Source organism: Narcine bancroftii, chromosome 3 (assembly GCF_036971445.1).
Source record: "Narcine bancroftii isolate sNarBan1 chromosome 3, sNarBan1.hap1, whole genome shotgun sequence".
Taxonomy (NCBI): domain Eukaryota; kingdom Metazoa; phylum Chordata; class Chondrichthyes; order Torpediniformes; family Narcinidae; genus Narcine; species Narcine bancroftii.
Genome location: NC_091471.1, coordinates 204932065 through 204949126, shown reverse-complemented (window position 1 = coordinate 204949126; position 17062 = coordinate 204932065). Strand labels below are relative to the sequence as shown.

The window sequence follows — 17062 nt, the reverse complement described above, 5'->3', positions numbered from 1 at the left end:
TTGAAGTTCCAGGGAGTTAATCTGGCGAAAATAGATTTTACGACTTTACATGAGAGTGAATTTTTTTAATGTTGTTTTCAACCTTCCACAATGAGGTCATTTGTGCCTTTATCCTGGTTCTTCCTAGTACTATTCACCCAACTTCGTCTTCTTAGGCAGTCTCTGCTGATCAAGGATAGCTTGCTTCCACTCAGGTTCTGTGGTAACCGATGAGTGAACAATAGACTTTACGACTGTTGGACAGAAGGTGCCTAATAGGGCTCCTAAGTGGGTCATTTGTGAGATGGTGTTCTTGTTCGTCAGTTTATGCCTTTGTATTTCTGATGCTTGAACTCATGGTGCTCAGTGCTTCCTGAAAGCTCCTCTTCACAAATGAACGGAGACATTGAAATTTTTTTTTAGATGGCTTTGTGCTCATCCTTGGATGTTTTCCTCTGCCTCTTTCAGGAATCTGCAAATAACATGGCCTAACCAAATGATTAGAATGAGTGGAGATGTTGGAGATGTGGGTCTGTGGTATAAACAACACTGTTCGGTATACTTCTTCAATGAATTTAGAGGATTTTTGCCTAAACATCATAGTGCCATCCTTCTGGTACCTTGAAGAGCCTACTGTAGATAGTCCAAGTTTCACATGCATTCAGAGGGTTGGGATCATTGCTGCCCTGTAGACCACTTGACAGACTTGAAGTCACCTTCTTCATGCATCCCATCATTCAAAGACAGTGATACACACTGAAGGCAATGTTAAACCAGCATCCTTTACTGAGCGGTGGCCATGAGAAGTGTTCCATGTTCTTCAGGGTCTCAACACGAACCTTAATCATCAGATGATTGTGTCATACAGTGGGGGCAGGTTAGAGGGGAAGTGTAAGGCCCATCCTTCCAGATGCACCATTGAATGAGCCAGTGTTGTCATTGATTTCATCCTCAGAGTACACAATCGTAGCTTCCATGTTTGCTAACCTCCAGTAGCTTCTGGTTTAGCACTGACTTGATTTCTTCATGTTTTGCACATCCACATTTCTACAAAATCCTTCATCCCTACAACCCCTGAAATACCCATGGATCCAATCCTAAATATGGTGCCATCAGTGCTCAATCCCTAGGTTTTTGGAATTGCCTCCCTAAACCTCTCTGTTTCAGTACTGCCCTCTCTCAATTTAAGAGGCTCTTCAAAACCCACCTTTTGGACATCTGTCCCCTATGTCTCCTTACATGGCTCAATGTCAGATGTTTGGGAATGCTCTTGTGGAGTGTTGTAGGACACTTTACTGTGTAATATGGGCTCAAGAAATAAGTATTACTGCTATTGTTATAGTGATCCCAATGACCTAACCACAGTAACCACATATGCATTCTCATTAGCCTTATTCTGATGAACTTTTGGAACTCTTTTTATTACATTGGGTTTTGCTGGTTTTAGAAATTTTTAGCCATTATTGTTTCCAAACTTCCCAACACATCTTGAAACCAAAAAAAGAAGAACAAAAATATATTAAAGAAAGCAAAAACAAATACGAAATAAAAATCAAGAAAAGTATCAAGAAATTTATTTATGTCTTTCTTTGACACATTGGAATCAATTATTATGTCATACATATGGCAAGGAAAGAGACCAAGATAAAAGTTATCTTCAGAATACAAGAACGGATGGAGGTCTGTCGTTACCTAATTTTAGATTTTACAACTGGGCAATGAACATAAGGAATATGTGATTGCTGTTACAGTTTGATAATAGAGCTGATTGGCCTAAGTGGATTGAAATGGAATTAAAATACCTTAAGAATAGCTCTTTATGGACAATATTGGGTTCACCTTTACCTCTCCCTATTCCAAAATTAACAAAGAATTTGATAATGAGACATAGACTGAAGATTTGGAGTCAATTCAGGAATTTCTTTGGAATTTTGGTATTTATATTTACTAGTCCTATTCTATTTAACCATCTATTTCAAGCTGGTAGTTTAGATGCTACGAAGAATGGAATAGTCTAGGAATTAAAACTTTCAAGGACCTTTTTATCCAACAAAATTATGCATCTTTACAACCATTGACGATCTGCCAAATAGACACTTTTTTTGGGTACTATCAAATTTGTTCTAAAATTTCAGTATTTCCACACTTACTGGATCCGAATTTCATAGATCAACTTTTTGAATTAAAATTTGTACTCAAAGGTATAATATCCACTTTATATTATAAAATATTGAATCTATAAACAGTGCCCAATCAGGATCAAAAGTGAATTGGAGAATGATCTTAATATGTCTCTTTCAGAAGAAGAATAGATTTCAATTTTGGGACTTATCCATGATTTATCTCTATGGATGATGCACAGCTTGATTCAATTTAAAGTGGTGCATAGAGTACATTTTTCTAAAGTTAAGCTTGCTCGAATCTATTCAGATATCAACTCATTGTGTGACAAATGTAAAAGGTTTGAAGCCTCTTTGATATATATGTTCTGGTTTTGTCCTAATTTATTAGAATATTGGACTGAAATTTCCAGAATCTTTTTGGCTTTCTTTGGGATAGATCTACAACCATGTCCATTAATTGCAATGTTCAGCTTCTCCTGAAATCAAAATGTAAATTTATCGTCTAACCAAAAACAGGTCTTAGTATTTTCTACATTCCTGGTTAGAAGTGGCATATTGCTGAAATGGAAAGAGGACTTTCCACCCTCCCATAGACAATGGTTACTCGATATCATGTCCCTTTTAAGCTTGGAAAAAAATTAGACAGTGTCAAGAAGATTAAGATCTTTTTTAATAAGACTTGGAGTCCAATTATAGCTTACTTTCATAATTGGAAAGATCAAGGTGTGGGGGTGCAGTAAATGGGCATGTTTCGTTGAATCCCTGTAGGTCGTTGCTTAGAATACTAATTTCAAACTTGGCTGGTTACTGGGGTCAGATTATCAGTACCAACTTTTTTATTTCCTTTGTTTTTTTTCTTTAGTTTTTCTTTTTCTTCTAATACTATTCAATATTTGTACAGATTGAAATATGAATCCATGTATTATTATTTGTATGTAATATGATACCAATCTAAATGTATTTAATTTATACAGACTGACAATGTATTTGTTTCATGATAAAACTTAATAAAAATAATTTTGAAAGAAAAGTATTCACTTTTCATCTACTGTTCAAAGAGTTCTCCTGTCTCACAACCATACACATTGCAAAATACAAAGCAATCATAAAATCATAGATCCATAGACATGTTCAGCATGAAAAAAGACCTTCGGCCTAATTCATCCATATTTACCAAATTGACAACTTGAGCTAGTTCAATTTGTGTTTGGCCTGTATCCCTGTAAATCATTGATAACCATGCACCTGTCCAAATACGCCTCTATAATTTCCTCTAGGAGTTTATGCCATACAGTTTTAGATTCCTCAATTCTGGGAACAATTCTGTGACCATTCATCTTATCCATGCCTGTCACGATTTTATATGGTTCTGTAAGTCACCTTCTATGTTTTATGGAAAACAAGCCTGGAGTATCCAGTCTTTCCTTTGAATTCATGCCCTCTAGTCCTGTGAATCTTTTTAGCATCTTTCTAGTTTAGGGACATCCTTCCTTTTCCTAGGTCACAGAACTGCACACAGTACTCCAAGTGTGGTCTTACTAAAGTCATGCACAGTTGTAACGTGACATCGCAACTATTGTACTCAATATTCTAACCAATGAAGGTTAGCTGGCCAAATCTCATCATCACCACCCATATGTGTCACCACATTCTCCTCTTGTATTTCATTAGACTTCTTGTATTAAAATACATGCACTTAAGTCTATCAGACGCTGATAACCTTTGAAACCTCTTTGGCCACAGGGGAGATGCTGGAGGATTGGAGAGTTGCAAATGTAGTCCACTTGTTTAAAAAATGTAATAAGAAGAATCCTGGGAATTATAGACCAATGAGTCTTACCTCAGGATCTATGAGCATTTGGAAAAGTACAGTCTACTCAAGGATAGTCAGCATGGCTTTGTGAAGGGAGGGTCATGCTTCACGAGCTTATTTAAATTTTTTGAGGAGCTAACAAAAGAAATTGATGAGGGTAGGGTGGTAGAAGTGGTTTATGGATTTTAGTCAGGCATTTCACAAGATCCCCCATGAGACACTCGTTCAGAAAGTCATGATGCATGAGATCTATGGAACCTTGGCTGTGTGGATAAAAAATTGACTTGCATGTAGAAAGCAGAGAGCAGTAGAGGAAGGAAAGTATTCTGCCTGGAGGTCGGTGACTATTGGAGTTCTGCAAGGATCTGATCTGGGACCCCTGCTCTTTGTGATTTTTATCAATAAGCTAAATGAAGAGGCAGAAGGATGGGTCAGTAAGTTTATGAATGACACAAAGGTTGGAGGAGTTGTGGATGGTGCTGAAGGTTGTTGTAGGTTACAAAAGGATATAAACAGGATGCAGTGTTAGGCAGAAAAGTGGCAGATGGACTTCAATCCGGATAAGTGTGAGGTGATGCATTTTGGAAGGACAAACCAGAAGGCTGAGTACAGGGTTAATGGTCGGTTACTTAAGAATGTGGATGAACACAATGATCTTGGGGTCCAAATCCATATATCCCTCAAGCTCATCACACAGGTTGATATTATATTTAAGAAGGCCTATGGGATGTTGGGTTTCATTAATAGGGGGACTGAGTCAAGACATCACGTTGCAACTCTTCAAATCTCTGCTGAGACCAAACTTAGAGTATTGTGTTCAGTTCTGGTCACCTCAATATAAGAAGGATTTGGAAGCTACAGAGAGGGTGCTGAGGAGATTCTCAAGGATTTTTCCAGGATTGGAAAATAAGTGTTATGAGGCAAGGTTAGCAGAGTTGGGATTCTTTAGAGCAAAGAAGGATGAGAGGAGACTTAATAGAAGTCTACAAGATTATGAGAGGCATAGTTAGGGTGGACAGCTAACACCCTTTTCCCAGTGCAGAAGAAGTAAAGAACAGAGGACATATATACAAAGATAGGGGAGGTCAGTTTAGGGGTGACATCAGATGTAAGTTTTTTTTCAAATACACAGAGTTGTCGGAGACTGGAATGCCTTGCCAGGGATGGTGGTGGAGGCTGAAATATTGTGGGCATTTAAAAGACTCAGACAGGTACATGGATAGAAGAAAAATAGAGGCTTACAAGGTAGGGAGGGTTTATTACATTCTTTTAAGGAATATATGTTAATGTTCCTCCCTGTCCTGCTCCTGCCAGATGAACTTGCTCATGTTAACTTCCATATTTGCGTCAACATACCCATCAGTAATTCTGTGAGGTAATAAATGAGTTTAGAACACAATTGACAGTTCATAACAGTCAATTACATTCGACAAATTTTTTTTTATTGTATATCTTGACACTTTACACATTTATTGCTTTTCAGAACAGTCTTACCTGATTAAATTGTGATGTTGGAAGAAGAAGGCAGACATTGAATGACCCCTCTCTATAGTTTAGTGGATGTATGTCAAAAGCCATGGCCTCAGGAATAGCCAGGATGATAGAGAGCACCCAGATACCAATGATCTCTAATGCTGTCAGTAGAGGCACTCCAATCCCCTGGACCCGACTCCAGGAGACGACAGCTCGATACCTGTGTAATAAGCAGGGAAATCTTTGTTACATTTACTTATGCATAGTAAACGATTATTTCAAATTGCTTCCTCCATGACCTATACACAGGGAATAAGACCAAAAGTATCATCAGCATGAAAGTGATTGATTAAACCTGAATGCCTTGAAGGGCAGCAAAAAGTATTTTTTAATTAGTCCACCAAAACTGCCCAAACTCAAACCCTGTTATCATTTGGCTCCTGACATTGTCTAATCAAATGTTTTCATCTCAAAAAAAATTCCACCATTTTTCCACAAACTGTTTCATTCATGCAAACAGTACAGAATATAGAAAACATGCAGCCAAGTTTGTAAAGGAAAAAGGTTGAATGTTTTTTTCATAATTGTAGTCATTCATGTGGAAAGATTAGATAAGGACCACATCTTCACGACAAGGCCAGTTAGAGAAATAGCAGTCCCACAGTCAGATTGGAGAAGCTCATCCCAAAAGTAAGAGACAGTGGGAGCTGAGAGACTGAGAAACAACTCTGGTAGAGGGAATGGAGACACCAGCTGACAGTGGGAGGGAAGAGTCCAGTTTGCCAGTGGATTGCACAGCCCCACTTCTCTGTCTTGATGTTTATGTTCCAGTAAACTTTCTCCCACTCTATTTACATAATTTTCTGCTAACTAGGTTTTCTTGGGCTTCCTTCCCTTTGATGTTGCACTTCCTCTTGCACAGATTCTTCCTGTAGATTTAAACCATTCCATGAACCCTGTTCTCAGGCATTCTTGCCATGGTTTCTCAGCAAATTTTAAAAATGTTTTCAGTGGAGAATGGAATCGGAATATGGAATGGCATTGAATGGTACTGAGTTTCTCACTGAGAACATGGAAATACATCTATTATCAATCTCCATGGGTCCTGAAATTCTACATATCTACGTTCCCCAGTGTGGGAGAATGTACAAATAAGATCCAAACAGAGGTAGTTAACGCATGGCCTGCGGGGTGAAGTTGAAGTGAGTTGGGGACAGTGAAGGAATGTGGTGTTAGGATTGTGTGGATCTCTGGAAGTAAAGGCATGTAGCATGGTGAGAGCATGGTGAGAGTGCTTAATGTAGTCAATGTAGGTAATTGTACTTCATTAAACATCCTGCATCATTGCTCTGGTAGATTTAATATGAATTATAATTCAATAATGCTCCATGAATTTAAACACTCATCTCTTTTGGTGCGAGGAACCTCTAATTTTCCATTTTTCCAGTTATTTATGAAATCTTAATCTGTTTCTTAGTTAGGTAATTGACTTGGTACCTCCAGCCTCTGCTCCTGGGCTGTGGGACCTGACTTAAAGTGGATTCTGTTTCGAAGCTGTCAGCCATGCCCCCCCCCCCTTGATTCTAAATCAGGGGTCTCAAATTCAATTTACCCGGGGGCCGCTGGAGGTAGAGTCTGGGTGAGGCTGGGCCACATCAGGTTTTCCACAAGAAAAGCTCTTACAAAAACATTCCAATGTTATCAAATGTCTTTATTTTTTAAACACAAAATAAGATGAAAAAATAAATAAATTAACAATTCATAAGAAAAAAAATAAAATCAATCAGTAATAAGTAAATAAAATGAAAATAATAATAATACAGCAGATATAGAAGACTGAAGAAACCACATATAGTTGCTGACTGGAGAAATGTAATTATTATTATTCAGATTCAAATGTCTGTATTAACAGTTCTTTAACCTTTAACTTTCTGAACATGAATGCAACATTGAATATAAACTGTTATGAACATCTCTTCTTCTGCCTACTTCTTACTGTGGCAGCGCTTCCTCTCGCATAGCCGAGCCACATTTGGCTTAAGGGAGGAGGCAGTTGAGACCCTCAGTAGGGCTTGAAGATGCTCGTCAGTAAGTCTGGACCTGTACTTGTACTTATTGAAGTTCACGCGCCGAAGCGCGTGAAGCGGGAGCGGCCGCGGAAATTGCGCATGTGCCGCGTGCATATAATGACAAATAGAAAATGCACACAAATATGTTTATATTCGCAATAAGCCTAGCCGATGTCCCGCCCCCGAGAGCAATATACCCCACCGTGATTGGTAGGTTCGTTCAGCTCTGCACACAACACTGAAAAGTGCCAATCATATCAAACTCGCGGGCCGCACTAATATTAAACTTTCATATTAAGGCGGGGCCACAAACTATCGTCCCAAGGGCCGCAGTTGGCCTGCGGGCCGCAAGCTTGAGACCCCTGTTCTAAATAATTAAGATCCATATAAGAGGGCAGTGTGCCGACAGTATGGTGGCTCTCTAGATCTGTTGACCATGCCAAGCCTTGGCCCGAACCCTGTGAATCCAGTGAATGGGGGGGGGGGGGGAGGGATGGAGGTGAATTGACAGCCTCTTTAGATAGGGGTCAATTAAAATCATGAGCCTGTGATGAAAAAGAAAGTAGCTTGATGACATTGATTGTTTTGTCAACACCCACTTTATTCCTCAACACAGACTACAACTCACCTCAAATAACCCCATAAGCAACAAAGGCACTTTCAAAAATCAATTCCTGGTACTCAGACCTCCCAGTAAAATAAGCAGGAGATCCAGGCAGACTTCTCCATCCTCATATACTGGGATCAAACGCTCATGGATTTCCAGGTCCATATTCATTTTTTTGGGTATTGATCAGATGATTGAAAGTATGTGTCAGGTGATGCAAACAACTATTGTGCAATTTGTTTTGATTCATGTCCCATTGAGTGTCTAGCTTACTGATGTGTTTGAGGAAAATAATCCAACTTTGAGTCATGTGACTACTGGATGAATACGTCAAACACCAGATGGAAGGTTCATTCATTATTAGGGTTAGGCCCTCCTTCTCATCTAGTTCTTGCATGCAAGAGGCTGCTGCAGATCTGGAAGCTCCTCTAGCACCCAGACTGTACATGCAAGGTCAAGAGAGTTGCAATTGAGAAACAGGGCTCAGAAACATTAAGCTCTACAGGAGATTAGCTCGCGCAGCTAGGAGGAGCATTATGGACACAATCTCCTGAGTCCTATGTCAGTAACATCTGAATAGACCAGATTACATCGATAGTTACTCGGTGGTTCTGCATGCAAGACCCATCTAGTTCAGTGCCCTCCTTGCTTCCATGTCTGTGAATTGCAGATTGAGCCCAGGCACTGTTTATAAGTAAACAAATACTCTTTGCCTTACACTGTGCTTTACACTAGCCAGGACTGATGCATTCAGCACAGCTTCATTTGTCTAAATGAGATTGCTGACCCGGAATACCAACACAAGAATTGCGGAAGTTGGACTCTTTGAACAAACAAGGAAATGCTAGAGGAACTCAACAGGTCAGACAACATCCATGGAGTGAAGTGAACAGTCAACGTTTAGGGTAGGGACCCTTTTTTCAAAAGTGAAACCTGAAAGGCTACATAGAGTTCGGGCCAGGGCTTGGCATGGTCAACACTGTAAATGTAGTAAAAATACACAGGAATGCTGGAGGAACTCAGTGGGCCTCACAGCGTCCATAGGAGGTAAAGATGTAACTGATGTTTCGGTCTGAGCCCCTCTTCAAGGTATAATCGAGGGGATGGCCAAACTTGCTTAATGTAAGAGCCACTTATGATGTTTGAGAGCCCCAAGACATGAAAAAAATTACATGCATGTTTTTACTCTTACATGCACATTTTGTTACACAATGTAAATAAATATTAAGAAATACATGTATATAATAATATTTTTTCATATATGTAGTTTTTAAAACTGCTTATTTTTATTTGTTTCAATAATCAAAAAGTACATAGATACATAACAAATATTTTCAAAATCTTGACTGATTTTCTGTGGAAATCACTGCCCAAGAAAGCAGTAGAGGCTGCATCTTAAATGTATTTAAGATACAGTAAGACAGAATTTTGTATCATAGAGGGATTAAAGGTTTATGGAGGGGGGGGCGGGAGGCGGAGCTGGGTCCACAGCAAGATCAGCTGTGATCTCACTGGATGTAGAAGCAGGCTTGACCAGCCAGATGGACGACTCCTGCTCCCATTTCTGAACTGTTCTCTTGAGGAATGCTGCTGCCACTGGTCTCTGCAGATACCTGGACCACTGCAGCATCCACAGCTGATTACATAATGCAGTGATCCGAGGAAGTAAGGAAGTGACCTGATGCAAAGCTGTATCCTGTGACAGAGGGGGACAAGAGGACCCACAGGTCTGCTCTTCCCCATCTCACTCTCCACTCTCCTCTTCCCAGTTGCCAACAGGATGGGAGAGCAACTGCTGGGATCAGAGGCTAGGGTATGGAGTAGTCTTACCTCTGGACTGCCTGTTATTGACTCTCCATCTGGTAGGGCAAAGGCTTGTCTGTGGCCAGTGACAGGACCTTCAATGGTGCTGCCAGCTCTCTCCTGCCTTGGCACCTGGATGTGGTCCTCAACGAAGACCATCTCCAGCTTCTTCTCTTCCTTTCTGTCATCTTGTTTTTTCCCCCTGCCAGAGTGCCTGCCTTGGACAGACACCCCGCCTCTGGGCATTGCCATACCTTATCAGAATTCTCCTGGCCCAGCCTCAGCTACTCAACCTCTTCAGCTGCTCCCTCCAGAAGACCTTCAGCTTTGCCCGATCCTCCTACCACACACCCCATTGGCTGCTCTCGGCTGTGATGTGGCCAGACTCTGGCCTGCTCTGCTCCTCTGCAGGGGGCCGTTCCTCTAGAACCCACTTCCTCTTTCCTCTCCTTGTCACACAGCATGGGCTGTTACCACCTTGGGACCTCCTGGTCTGGCTATAGAGATTTGGATTGTCCCGGTGCGGCTTCAGGAGCGCAAGTATCTCCTCCAGCCAATATACTTCCATGACCCACACATTACATGTTAAAGAGCCACATGTGGCTCGCGAGCTGCAATTTGGCCACACATGGTTTAAGCAAAGAACAGGAAGGTGTCAGAAGGCACTTTTTACAAGACTCTTTTCTGACCCAGTCTTGAGAAGGGGTCCTGATCTGAAACATTGACCATTCTCTCCATCGATGCTTCCTCTTTATGCAAAATGTTGCTTTTTTCTTACATACTTATAATCGAGATCTATTTTTAATGAGCTTACATGGTGAATTTCTGTTTCAAATAAGTACATTATTTTTAACATTATAAGTGCTTTAAGTATTCTTCCCATTGTTTCTCAATATCTCTGATCAAAAAAGATATTTAGAGGCAATGGGACAGAGCTTCAAACAGCACTGACTGTACATCAGGGTGGACTTGGGGGTGATGGGGGTGGGTGTATGGTTGTCAGAAGATGATGCTGTCTCAGATCTAACTGTGGCCACATAGAACAGCTGTCACAATGAAGTCCCCAAGACCTTGCAGTTCTCACGGCCACAGAAGGTAAGTATTTAAAACAATGAACTCTGCAGAAACTTGCTACGGAGATTAACTCAACCTTTGGACCTTCTGGGCAGCACCAAAATCTAAGGGGATAATTTTTAAATCTAGCACAAGGACTTCGTTTTGTACTAAATGGAACTTATTATTAACCATGTTTTTCATACTGGTTTATACTATATGGGTATGTTGCACTAGGAAAAAAAAATACAAACTATCTATCTTACTTACTTTATGGGAACATGTCTCACTTTGCACACACGATGAAGGAATTGACACACCATTCAAATAAATTATTCAAATTCGCATTCACACCAAGTGCTGTAATTTATTGCAATATTTTTATTACTTCATGTTTATAAATTATGTTTATATATGAACATAAGAAATAAGAACAAAAGTAGGCAATTAGGCCCCTTGATCTTACTCTGCCTTTCAACAAGCTTGTGGCTGATCTCATACCTCAACATCATTTTCTTTGCCCTACTCCCATTTTACTTGATGTCTCCAATATGCACAAATGTATTAACTTTAGTTTTGAATGTAACTAATAATTGGGTTCAAGTGAAACAAGATAGTCTTCAAATGCTGTCATTGTAGTAAAATCACAGAAATGCTGGAGGAACTCAGTGGGTCTCACAGCATCCATAGGAAGTAAAGATATATTACCGACGTTTCAGGCCTGAGCCCTTCCTCAACGATTGGGTTCTTTGCGAAACACAATGCCAAAGAATCACCACCTGTGGGGTGAGGAAATGTCTCCTTTATTTCAGACTTAAATGGCTTTAACTCATATTTTGAGATGTTCTAGATTACTGAGGCAGCAGAAACATCTTTCCTATGCATGTCATGCCCTCCCAGAATTTTGTATGCTTCACTGACTTCACCTCTCATTCTTCTAAATAATCAAGATGTAGAGGTCAAGCATACTCGATCCCTTCTCATACAACAGTCTTGCTCTCCCAGGACTCTTCTCGTCAATCTTCACTGCATTTCTTTGAAAGTAATTATGTCTTTTTCAGGTAAGGAAAGCAGAAACTGTACACAATACTTCAGATGTAGCCGCTGTGAAACTTTAGTAAGACATCTTTTCTCTTGTACTCAACTCTTCTGGCAGTGAAGACCATTTGCCTTTGTGTCTGCTACTTCTTCATGTTGACTTTCAGTGACATGCACAACTCTGGATCCCTTTGTAAAGCAACATTTTCCAATTTCTGCAGTGCACTAAATTGCTGGAGAAGCTCAACAGGTTACACAGGATCCATGGAACACTTTGGGCTTGAGCCCTTCCTCACGAGTTCCATTTTCTCTACATTTAAAAGATATTCAGTATCGCTGCAATTTCTACTGAAGCAGGTACCCTCGCATCTCTCCGAAGTGCAAGTCCTTTGCCATTATCGACCAATCACTCAGCTTGTCTGTATCCTGTTGTAGCCCCTTTGTGTCCACAGTGTTAGCCACACTCCCACTTACTTTTATATCATGAGAAAGCCTGGAAATGTTACATGTGATCCTCAGTCAAATTATTGATATAGATTGCAAACACTTGGGGCTCCGTGTGTCAGAGCCTGTTAACCTGACAAAGACCTGTTTACTCTTCCCCTCTGTTTTCTATCCATAAACCAAACTTATCCACATTACTTTTTTTTATCCTAATTAAATTATTGTTTAGCAACCTCCTTTGTGGAACTCATCAAAAAATCTTCAGAAAATCCAAAATTACCTCATTCTTTAAATGTCTCCACTAGATACATCCTCAAATAATCCTATTAATTTAGTCAAATATAATTTCCTTTTCATACATCCATGTTAATTGTATTCACTTCTATTTTCCAAGCATCATACTTTAATTGCAGCATTTTAAATAATTGCTGCAATCATGAAATGCTTTCCACTAAAACATTACTTATTTGCATGACTACAAGCTCAATATGTTTGTTTGAAACATTTTCTCCACTTATTAGGAAGTGCTAATTCATTTGGTATACACTAGCTACGTAAATTGCTTCAATATGTGTCATAATGTCGAGTGCATGAGATGTCATAATGATGAAAATTACTCATACTTTTCTGGTTCAACTCATTCTTGGACTAAAATAAGTTTTCCAAAATGTCTTGACATCCTGACAATGGTACCTTAAGGTTATGCTCCCCCCAGTTCAGTCAGACTCAGCACAATTTGCCAGCCTTCTATTTGTTTCAACAGATGCACAAAAGTGCAGGATGGAAAATCAGTGAGAATCCTTCAGAGGTCCCATTGTAAATCCACTGGAAAATCAGATTAGTTTGAATAAAAATGTACTAACTATCTTTAACAAAAATTCCATGGATCGCCTGCTGAACTTAGCCAAGTTTTGGGAGTGCCCAAATTTAGAGAGATTCTAGAAAGATATTTTCAAAATTTTTAACATTAATTTGGAACTTTGCCCGTTAATTGCTTTGTTTGTTTTTACTTGCAATCCAGATAAACTTATATCAGCGTCTCAGGAAAAAGTTTTAGCTTTGACCATGTTGATAGCCAGATGAGCAATTTTACTGAAACAGAAAGATGATTCATCCCCTACTCATACACATATGATGCAAGAACCTATTTAAGTTTGGAGAAAATTAGATATAATATCAAAGATAGAAAGTTTCAATTTATGAAATTGTGGGGCCCATTCTTAAAATTTATTTTATAATTGGGAGAATTAATAATTATCCTATGTCCTGGTGGTTCTTTGCCTATTGTCTGAGGGGTCACCAATGGTTTCACATCATTGATTTTTTTTCTTTATTAATTCAAAAGGTAACCTTGATTAGAGAGAGGGGTTAGATTAGAGTTAGCTTTAGTTGTTTTTTATTATTTTATTCAAGCTATTTCAATAAGTAGGCTTAGTATGTTTGCATGGATCAATTTAGTCAATTGTTTTTGAGGTATTATGAGCATTATTGTGTATTGTTGGATTTTCTTTTTTGCATGTCTATTTGTATACAATTATTATGTAATTGTCAATTTTATATTTACATTACCATTTATTTCAGCCTACAAGTCGATCCCCCCTCCCTTTTTCAGCCTCATTTAAAGGGTTTTATGGTATATCTGGTGTATAAGTTGACCCTCATCTTCTGGCTGCTTGAGGTGCCCCATTGACCAGTGTATAAGTCAATCCTCAAAGCTCATGATGCCTGAGATGGGCCATTGAGCGGTATATATGTCAGCCTCCATAGATCACATCGATTTATCTGATGGGTGTTGGCTGGAGGTGATTGCTATCATTGAGGTCCATCGACACAACATAGCATGCGACAAAAATATGAAGCAAACTTTAAGTTGAAAGATTAGAAATGGCCAAGAAAACCAACAACAGCGCTGTTTCAAGAAAATATAATGTGCATGAGAAGCTGGAAAGAGATTGGAGTAAGGAAGAAGAGAGTTTAAGAAACATACCAAAAAGACAATGTTCTTTGAGAAAAGGAATCACTCGTTGGCCAGAGATGGAAAATCACATTGCAGGATGGGTACGTGAACAGAGGCAAGATTGCTACATAGGCACCTGAAATAAAATAAGAACATTTGCACTGCAGTGGGCCAAGTCACACCCAGACCTCGGTGATGATTTTGTGGCTACAGTAGGCTGGTGCAATCAGTTCATGAACAGGAAAAATCTGGTATTATGTCAAAAAACAAAAATTGCACAGAAACTACCAAAAGATCTTGATCATAAAGTTGTAAGTTTTCACCAGATTATTTTATGGAACCAGCAGAAACAGCAGTTTGCATTAGTGAATATCGGAAACATGGACGAAACCCCCATGAATTTCGACATAATAGGTAATAGAACAGTGGAATGGAAAGGTGCGAAAACTGTGCAAACCAGAAGTAAAGGCCACGAAAGGACCAGGTTTACCGTGGTGTTATCTTGCATGGCCAACGGGACAAAGTAATGACCCATGGTAATCTTCAAATGCAAAATTAAACTTAAAATAAAATTCCCTGCAGGTATGTTTGTACATGTTCATGAAAAAGGATAGATGGATGAAAATGGTGTTAAAACTGGATAATATGTGGAACAGACGGCCAGGCAATTTACGCAAAGAATGGAGTTTGCTGGTCTGCGATATGTTTCATAGCCACTTAACTGATAACACTAAACGTGTATTAGCACTACATAATACTTACATGGCAGTTATCCCGGGTAGTTTGATGTCTATATTGCAACCTCTCAATGCCTGTTTGAACAAGCCATTCAAAGACCATGTGCATGAGGAATGGAATACATGGATGTCGAGTGCAGAAAAGTTGTTTACAAAAGGTGGGGTAATGTGTGCTGCATTGCTTGATGTGCTGTGTAACTTCATGCTCAAGGCATGGGACAAAGGTAAAGTAGAGACTGATAAAATCATTTAGAAGTACGATATCCCTTGTGCAATTGATGGCACAGAAGATGATTTATTATGGGACACTGACAACGAAGCTGAAACCACCTCATCAGCAGCAGATTGGGACCCATATGATGACTGTGAGAGTATGGATGTGCTTGCTGCCATTTTTGCCTCAGACAATGAAGGCAAGAGTGATTTTGAAAGGTTCTAAATGTGTTGTTTTCAGACATCGATAGTGATATTGAAGGATTCTAATTGTGTTGTTGTTTTCAATAAAAATCTGTTGAAGTTGGGTTTTTTTTTGGGTTTTTCAAGGGTTGACATATGCCGAATCAGCACAGATTAGATTTTGAGCTGAATTTAAGGTCTCAAAAGTATATCAGGCATATAAGTTGATCCCCATCTTTTGAGAGATTTTTTGGGGTTCACAACTTAAACGCTGAAATATATGGTATATATTAAACTCAATAAAAATATTTTAAAAAGAAAAGAAAAAACTTAGCCGAGCAATTTGGAAAATTATTGTGGAATGTCAGGAACTGCCAGCTGCAATTCCAGCTGGACAAAGAATGCATCAGCCGTGGTCACTGAAATGCCCAATAATCAAGCCTGGGTTCTAGGAAACCATACTGAATGGCCCTCCATGCCCATACATCTTAAATGTTGGAAGAATTCTTGCCACCACCATCCTCTCAGACCATGTGTTCTAGTCAACCTCCGGATGAAAATTTCTTCCTCAGGATGCCACTAAACCTCCTTTCCCTTGACAGAAACCCTTGCCTTCTAGTTTTAGACATCTCGGCCATGATGAAAGTGTCCTACCACCCTCACTCCAAGGAACAAAAATCCAGCTTTTCTGGAGAACTGAAACATAAACCCAGGCAACATCCTGGTGAATCTCATACACTCTCTCCAGTACAATCACATCCTTCCCTGTGTGTGATGACTGGAACTGCACACAGTTCTCCAGCTGTAGCTGATCCAATATCTTATATAATTATCCCAAGACCTCTTTCCTCTTATATTCCATGCCAAAGCCAAGTAAGACTGGCATTTCTTTCTTTCTTAATCACCTCACCTACTTCTGCTGCTGCTTTCCAAGATTGTCAGGCATGTGGCCCAGTATTTCCCATTGTGTAATTAGGCCTTCCAAGAATGCATCACTTATTTCCATGTTAAAACATTTCCACGTGTTATAGAATAAGCTATTTCAGTCATCGAATCAGAAGTGTGATGGAATACTCTTCAGTTACCTGCATGAGTGCAGCATCAACAACACTCAAGAATCTTGACATCATACAGTACATAACAGCCTCCTTGATAGGCAACCCATCTTATTCACCAACACAGTAGGCCCATTCAAACTGCCATGTAAAATGGGGTTAACTGGGAAATTTGCCTGGTTAACACTCCAGTTATGCAGCAATTAGAAAGGGTCTGACCCTGTCAACCCTGACGGAATCCAACTGGGTCCCTACCCTACCTCAGAGGTAATCAGGGAATCCAGTTAAACTTTCCTAGGTTGCATCCACAAGCTATTTGAAAACGAACATGGCCAACCCACTTATTCCGGTGATGTCATTGCTTGCGTCACCAGGCAGCCAGCATCCAAACATCCGGTAGTACTTCTGATGAGAAGGAACCCCATATCGCCGTGTTGGTGATTTAATGGGTAGATCTCCCTGCAATTTAAAAGGTTCTGGAAGCACCTTTGCTCTAGTAATTGCACCTCGGTCCC

General features: G+C 39.7%; 1 protein-coding gene and 1 long non-coding RNA gene across 4 annotated transcripts in view; one reads left to right on the top strand and one right to left on the bottom strand.

Annotated features, from left to right (window-relative positions):
* Window positions 1-17062, top strand: part of LOC138758049 (uncharacterized) — a 174584-nt gene that overhangs the window by 48829 nt on the left and 108693 nt on the right. The window lies entirely within an intron of this gene.
* Window positions 1-17062, bottom strand: part of ednraa (endothelin receptor type Aa) — an 85339-nt gene that overhangs the window by 41260 nt on the left and 27017 nt on the right. Inside the window, exon 3 of the mRNA XM_069926394.1 lies at window positions 5410-5608. Coding sequence (XP_069782495.1) covers window positions 5410-5608 — 199 coding nt within the window. The remainder of the gene's footprint in view (window positions 1-5409; window positions 5609-17062) is intronic.